The 7,168-nt window shown below is 36.0% G+C and overlaps 1 protein-coding gene across 1 annotated transcript; it reads right to left on the bottom strand.

The window, feature by feature from the left end:
• Positions 1-194: 194 nt before the first annotated feature.
• Positions 195-5,676, bottom strand: GIMD1 (GIMAP family P-loop NTPase domain containing 1). The gene is made up of 3 exons (XM_015861437.3): positions 5,541-5,676; positions 3,585-4,001; positions 195-1,467 (listed from the first exon to the last, which is right to left on the bottom strand). The coding sequence occupies exons 2-3, from the start codon at positions 3,975-3,977 to the stop codon at positions 1,198-1,200; spliced, it is 663 nt and encodes a 220-aa protein (XP_015716923.2). The 5' UTR covers positions 3,978-4,001; positions 5,541-5,676; the 3' UTR covers positions 195-1,197.
• Positions 5,677-7,168: the final 1,492 nt, after the last annotated feature.

Genomic DNA, 7,168 nt, shown 5'->3' with positions numbered 1-7,168 from the left:
GGGACATTACTAATGAAGGACAGTTAGATAATAGATTGCCAAAAAAATGTAGTCAAATATGAAGAAGTTGGAAGAAGTTGGTTTTTCAATGCTTAAAACACACAAATGTTTTCCCATTTTAATATATATTTTGAATAATATTTTGTCCAAAATATGCTTTTATTTTTTTTTTATTTTTTTTAAACAGAAATTGCTTTTGGTTTTATTTCAATTATTCCATAATAATGTATTTAAAGTAGGCACAACTACTATGGTGATATTCTTAAATTACTCCTTTTAACTCTTGCCTTTCAGTAATCAGAAAGTAAACGTTACTGATCAATTCACAATAAAACTTGAGAAATAACTATTCAGAAACACTTCAGATGTTTCAGCATACACTATTTAATTAAATGTCTGCTGTCTAACTACTCACATGGTAAGCACTTTTCTATCCTCTGATGTAAGAAACTTACTCAACCTGAATTTCACAGGCTTTGAACTTAATATAGTAAGCTGGGAGATAAAATCTAAGTGGTAATGATAGGAGGTTTAAAGGAACCAAACACAAAAGAAAGAATTAACAGATTTCTTTTTTTGGATAAGTCCTGTGTGTGCCTATACAGTTAACTGTGCTAATTTTACTTGTATCTGGGAATAATTAGCACATATCTAAATGTGCTAAATAGCTTTAAGCACATGGGGAGCTATTTTAACTGCCCTGTAATCTGTGTGTCCAGTGATATCTTACTAAACAAAAAACTTGAAGTTCAAAAATCTTAGTTTTAACCCATTGAGTCAAAGTAAGGAAATACCTTTACAGTAGATAAATATTAAGTTTTAAATACTGGCAAAGCTTTCTTAACGTGTGTTGTTGTTTTTTACTTTTTTTCCCAGATCTGTATATCTGCATTCTGTATGAAATGCAGTTTACGATAGGGTATAGCATAAAATCATATCACTGACAATGCACGTATTTGGAGCATGATTTAGAGCACTAGCTTGTTGTCATTTGTGGTTGAAACTAGGATTCTGGATTCAGTAGTGTGAGGTAGTCTATGAAGGACACATAGTTTGGTAATCTGCAGAGATATTTCTAATTGGATGTTCAGAGGTATTTGGTGGGGATATTGAAGATTCAAATTGCTGTCTTTTCTACTGCTTTATTAGCTGTTACATAGCATAGAAAACAGACAAATGAGCACCTGAAAGTTAATTTTATTCCATATCATGCTTAAGTAGTACTCGATAATTATTTTGTCTTATAAAATCCAAGAGCTTTCTTAAGACAGTAGCTCTTTTCTCTTTAATTATGCACTTCTGGTTGTCTAGGAAAATATATTTGTTCTGTACTGAGCTCAGTAGTGACAACAGGGTACTTGAAGCTTTGTGCAAGTATGCTTCCTCACTGAGTCCAGCTTCTTCTGCCTTGTCTGCATGAGTAAGTAAAACTGCAGTGAAATCCTTCCATGTGGGACCTAGAAGTTCCTGTAATGAAAAGCAAATCTCATTTTTTTCTACTTCCACCACATAATTATGTGTTAACAGATCAGCTTATGTTCTGCTTCTGTGCTGAATTGCTAAAGTTTGTAGAGATTTTGACCTTTAAGAACCTCGGCATCCCCTTCTAATGGAAATAGGTGGCCATGCACTCGTAACAGTTGAACTGTTTTGCTGCAGGGGTTAATAAGAGTTTTTTCAGTTAAAACTATCCACATGTAAATAATGAAAACTTGCTAAGCTACATCACACATCGTCATAAATAATATGTAAAATTCAAGTAGCTTACGTTATTTTCTATGTATAAATATTTGTATGCCATCTTTAAGGTCTTTGAAAAAAGATTTCTTAATCACCTTGCAGTGAATAAATGAAACAATTTTTGTGTAACACTGATTTCAGTAACAGCTGTATCCCCTTAAACTGAACTGTCCTTGGCAGCACAGGAATAATGACAGGCAGAGAATTTCTTTAACTACAGTTGTTTGTTTGATGGAAGGGAACAAGGAAAACAAGCTGGTTTTTTGTCAGTATGAAATAAAGTAATATTGTCTGTGTGAAAGGAAAACTATTGTATTATTGAAGTCCACCTTATAGTTATTTCAAAAGCTCTGTAAACTAAATATTATTAAGTGCATAAAAGTGTTTTAAAGAATATCTTAGTATTCCCAAGATAAGCAAGGAGTTAGACAAAGTATTATGTTATATCAGTAGCAATTAATCTGTTTTAGATGTTAGGGATGAAGAAAAAATAATCTACAAAATAAATTCTATTTTGGTGTAGGCTGTCTGTGGAAGAGTTGAGAGACTAGTTTTAGAGGGAGAGTGGTGCTTTCAATTATCTGAGGACTCAGATAAGTCAGTGCTAATATTAGTTATGAGTTCAGTATCTGCCACTCTCCTAATACATCAGACTATTTGTTGGATTAAAAAATGCAGACTTAAATGCCAGTTGTCTTCTGTGTGCATTACCAATAGACCATCCGTAATATGTAGAGGATTATCGTGAGAACTGCTTATTGCTATGAGTTTAGTCTTCATGGTAGTATCTTCTTGGAACGGCATACTGAAATACAATCATTATTGATCATAATCCCAGCACTCAAGACAACTGTCCTGCCCCATTTGTTTGTGGCTGGTGACATCATAGCATGGTAGTCTTTTAAGGAGATAATAACTAAGATATAATTAAGAAACAAGGAAGTGTTGCTTTCTCACTATTTTATTTAATCACTATTAGGGATTTTTAAAGCTCTGTTAAAGGAGAAGGCTACAGGGCATCTCCTAGGCTTTTAACAGCCATGTGGCCTTGATCCAAAACAATGTCAAGATGATTTTTTCTTGGCTTAAAGTAAAAATACTAGATGGAAGTGTTGGTTCCTCTTAAATAACATAAAGTTTAGAGAAATGGAAAACTGTATAAAGTAGGGTAACTATGAGGAAAAAAAAAAAATCCAAGGATTCCACTGAAGGGAAAGACATTCATTTTCAGTGTCACCTCCTCTCACAAATCTTATCTACTTCCAAAAATTTTCTTCCACATAGATTCAAAATATTTGTTTCAAGTGAGTAATATTAGAAGAGTGCCAGAATGAATGTGTTAATTTTCTTTTTTCTTCCCCCCTTGAATAGACACATCGTTAGTGATAGTGTCTTTCCATATGATTTTGGACCTATTATTCTCTGCTTTGGGCTATACTCTGTCCTAGACTGCAGGAGAGTGAAGTAACCCAACTTCTACTTCAAATAGCACGTCTCAACAAGTTAGAAGTGTCATAGTAAACCCTTAACTAATTTCTGTTGGAGAAGCTTACTTTGATAGGTAAATTTGATTCCAAAAGTCTATAGTGTTGAATCCAACTACAGTATGGTAGTTCTTGATAATCTTTTCTAAGGTTCAATGTGGTATGTGTGATGATGGTGTACTGTGTTAGAGCTATGGATGTAAGTAAATACGTGTGTATTTCAGCTGGTGGATTGGAAGGTATTCCTGTTTTTATCTGCACTTGTCTAATTCATATCTGCAGTTGACACCTCCAATAGTTACTTTCAGCCAAAGACAAAAAGAGTTGCCAATACGGTAGAAACATCTATTCATCTGTTACCTGGATGAACTGAATTGTTTGATCATTTTCATCTGGACACAGAGGCAAGTCAGCTCTCAAGACTAAAAGAGCAAGATGCAGACCTTCCTCCCTGAAGTGCTGAGCCAGAGCAGATCTCACTGTGTCTTTCACCTGCTCTTTGCTCAGGCTGCTGTGAGGGTAGCTTGGAGTGTCAAGTACCCGAATGCGGAGAGCTAGTTCACAGCCATTTCTTCTTGTAATCCCCAGAATACGCCAGCTGCGCCCAAGGCTGCAACACGTTGTCACTGAGCTTGGGGACAGATGGCTTTCGAAGTCCAAGCTGCCTAGCAGGCTGTTCCCAGCAGCGCTTTTGCCAGTCTGAGTTCTTCCAAGGACAACAAGGTTGATTGTCATCTCATTGCTGTCTGCCATTGCCTTTGGTTTTTATCAGCGAACCTGAAATTAAGTGAAAATGGAATAACACAAGCTGTTTCAGATGACAATTTAAGCAATCCAGCAACAATGTAAAAATTCAGTCTCTTGAGTGCCTTTCCTTGCCTGAAATCTTTAAGGAGTGAATACTCTAGACTGTCAGTGCAACACATGCAAACCTCTGATCCAAGGACAGATCTTTGCTGTCCTTCTCAAGTCTTCCACTCAGTCCCTGGTAGTTCTCACAGCAAGGAGTGCAGCCTATTAGGCTGTGCTTCTGCACTGTTGGAGGCTGAAGAGCTGGGAAAGAGTCACATTTCAGAAGAGATTTAGGAACACTGTGAAGCAGGTTAAGTTTAGGATGGGTAAAATGATTAATGGGAAAGGAGCTGAGAAACAACTGTGGAAACTGTAGAAGAATGTGATGAAAAAGGAAGAAAACTAGAGGAGGAAGAAGTTAGAATAGTGATAACTGTGTGCTGCTGTTACTTGATGGCTGTAAATCTTACCTGTTTTGTTTTGTTTTGTTTTGTTTTAGGGGCTGGGGTGGGAGATGAAGATAATAGGTGAAAACTAGCTATTAGAGGAGTGCTTCTGCAGCAGAGAACAGCTTAGAAGATCTTTTGTAAGCTTCCACTAAATCTACGATAGATAATAATTCAAAAGGGCATTCTGATACAGGCAAATATAAGAAATACATTTTAATAAAAAAAATAAAAACAGCAACAGTGAAGCTAGCTAATGCTGCAGATTCAGTCTCCAAATTTAGACATTAGATACTGGAAATCTATGCTATCCTATAGACTTCTATAGCACAGTGGGGAAGAAGAATGTAGACTAGTGGTTGCAGAGGGGGAATGACTTTATGAATAAGCCGTCTTATTTTCTTCTTTTCTGTATTATTTATCTAATGGATTTTGTCTCAGGAATATTAGTTGATGAAATACACTCAGGCGTTTCCGATGAAAAAGCAATTGGTGAACGAGCAGCTTATTTTAAGTTATCGGTGATGTTGAACTCAATGTGTTGCGTGATGGTTGGTTGCTTTTTAATATACTGAGTTTATGTATTTGGAGATTGTCTGCAATTAATTATTCAGATTTTTGCTTGAGCAGATCAGCGATTCTCCTTCCTACTAAGTCCATGCCTAAATCAGTTTCTTGAAATAACTCCAGTACAAAACCAAACATGTAAGAACTATTAAGTTAAAATATTAATTTTGTTATAGACAACACTGAATTTTGTACGTGATCTTTCTTGGAGAATTTGGTATTTTTTATGGAATTTTCCATTATCAGTTCCCTTTTAATCTTAAGAATACCTGCCTATTCTCTTTTAAAAAGTCACTTTATGATAACATTACTGTTACTGGATTATTCATCAATCTAAATGTGAATTGTATTAATCTCCTGTAACATAATAATATCAGATGGAGGAAATAAGTTTGTACATTCCTTCCTTCTGCCTTTTTCTTCCCCGTCACAACCAAGGATTTTTGTTCTTTTCTCTCTGTATGCAGTCTAAACTTAAACACTTAGGTTAATTTCATAGTTTGTTGCTTACCTTGTATTTCCTGAAAGTCTGTTTTTATTCAGGCTTCATTCATAAACCTTGTGTGCTGAGCAAAAAAGTTCATACGTGAACTTTGAAACTTACAGCAGTAACGTACCACGTTGAGACTGTTACGTACACATTGATCTGGTTAATTTATTACTGATAGATCCTCATTCAATTTGTTGTGTTTGGTCAGTAGTGAGCACTGTCTGATGCAAACGCAGTTTTATATATGAAGTGGGTATTTTTGAAAGTTGTTTAATTTCTTCCAGCACTTTAATGTAAGAGCGATAATGAAGTTATTCTGTGTTTCATGTTCTTGAATGTGTTCATATACGTATGTGAAGAGTATATGCACTTCCTTTTATTCTTGCAATGAATTAATTGCTGCAGTATTTTCAAAAGTGTAAACCTTACACAGATGTAAAGCTTTTTTTCTCTGAAAGGGTAGATTAAGATAATCTGAAAATAGATAAAAATACAGGAGTCATTTGTGAATCTGGAAGAAAATTGAAGAAAAGAAGACTGGCACCAGTGTCAATCATGTTCGTTTGCTTTTGGCTACATAGGTGTGGCCTTTTCTTTGATCACATGCTGTACTTGGTATGTTTTCCTTGCAAGCCTAATTCTTTGTCATGCTATAGTAATGTTAAAAGCAAAGGTAAAAACCTATCCCAGAAAAGACCTATCACTTTTTAGGCTTTTTCCCACAAGGAAGAAAGTAACTAATTTGAATTTCTGTGCCACAGTGGGAAGTAAATCTACATTTGTGTTTTAATGACTAGATTCTGGTAGTAAAACAGAAGAATGCTTGTCTGTTTGCAGAGAAAGGTTCAGCTGTAGCTCTTCTCTTGGTCGTAAATTCTAGGTTGATGGAGAGATGTGCTTAATCCAAGAATCTGGTAATCAGAGAACAGAAATCTGGTACATAGGCTTTCTGTGGTGGGAAGAAAAGTGAAGGTGCTTTCCAGAGCCCATTGGCATAACATTGTTATCCAGAATGCAGCTTTATGTGGGAGCTCCTGAGTCATGGCTTAATGCATTACAAGATCTGCTTCAGCCTGCAGTAGTGTAGTTAAGGCTTCAGTTATTCCAGAAATCTGTCTCCCAGTATGGTGCCACAAGCACAGCTAGTGTTTTGGCAGAAGGTAGGAGCTAATGGTGCCTTAACAGCCTCCTCGGGTAAACTCACATTATTCTTCATGAATGAGTTCTTTTATGTTGCCTGGCTTTAGACAACTGTGTAAAAATTTTGTTGCTCTCTATTTTTAGGAGCACATACCCAAGTTAGTGGCCTTTAGACAGCTCCCTGCTCTTCAACTTGCCTATTTTGATGAGAGGTGAGACATTAGGTCTTTCCTTTTGTAAGTAGCTGTGGCACCTACTGCTAGTTCCTACCATGAAAAGCCTTGAGGGGTTAAGACTATGCAGACTGCATACAACTCAAGTCCTACACATGTTTGGTCTCTTTATATATAAAGTATATAGCAAGGTTCCTTTCTCTGCTGCTGGAAGCAGAATTGAAGAAGAGTGCTTATGGGGTGACATTTGAAAACCAAGGGTAGGTCAGTCTCATAGAACAATAGATATTACAAATACAAAATCCAGATGCTTCACTTGATTTTACTAGAAGTCTT

Source organism: Coturnix japonica, chromosome 4 (genome assembly GCF_054131305.1).
Source record: "Coturnix japonica strain WE chromosome 4, WE-NBRP24, whole genome shotgun sequence".
Taxonomy (NCBI): domain Eukaryota; kingdom Metazoa; phylum Chordata; class Aves; order Galliformes; family Phasianidae; genus Coturnix; species Coturnix japonica.
The sequence above is the reverse complement of the archived record's forward strand: the minus strand, read 5'-3'. Positions and strand labels throughout refer to the sequence as shown.

Bases quoted from the DNA above. Each gene is read 5' to 3' on its own strand.
- GIMD1 (XM_015861437.3), bottom strand. From the start codon at position 3,977: ATGGCAGACAGCAATGAGATGACAATCAACCTTGTTGTCCTTGGAAGA. The intron at 1,468-3,584 runs GTAACAGATGAA...TTTTCATTACAG, and splicing joins AAACAATTCAGTTCATCCAG to GAACTTCTAGGTCCCACATG.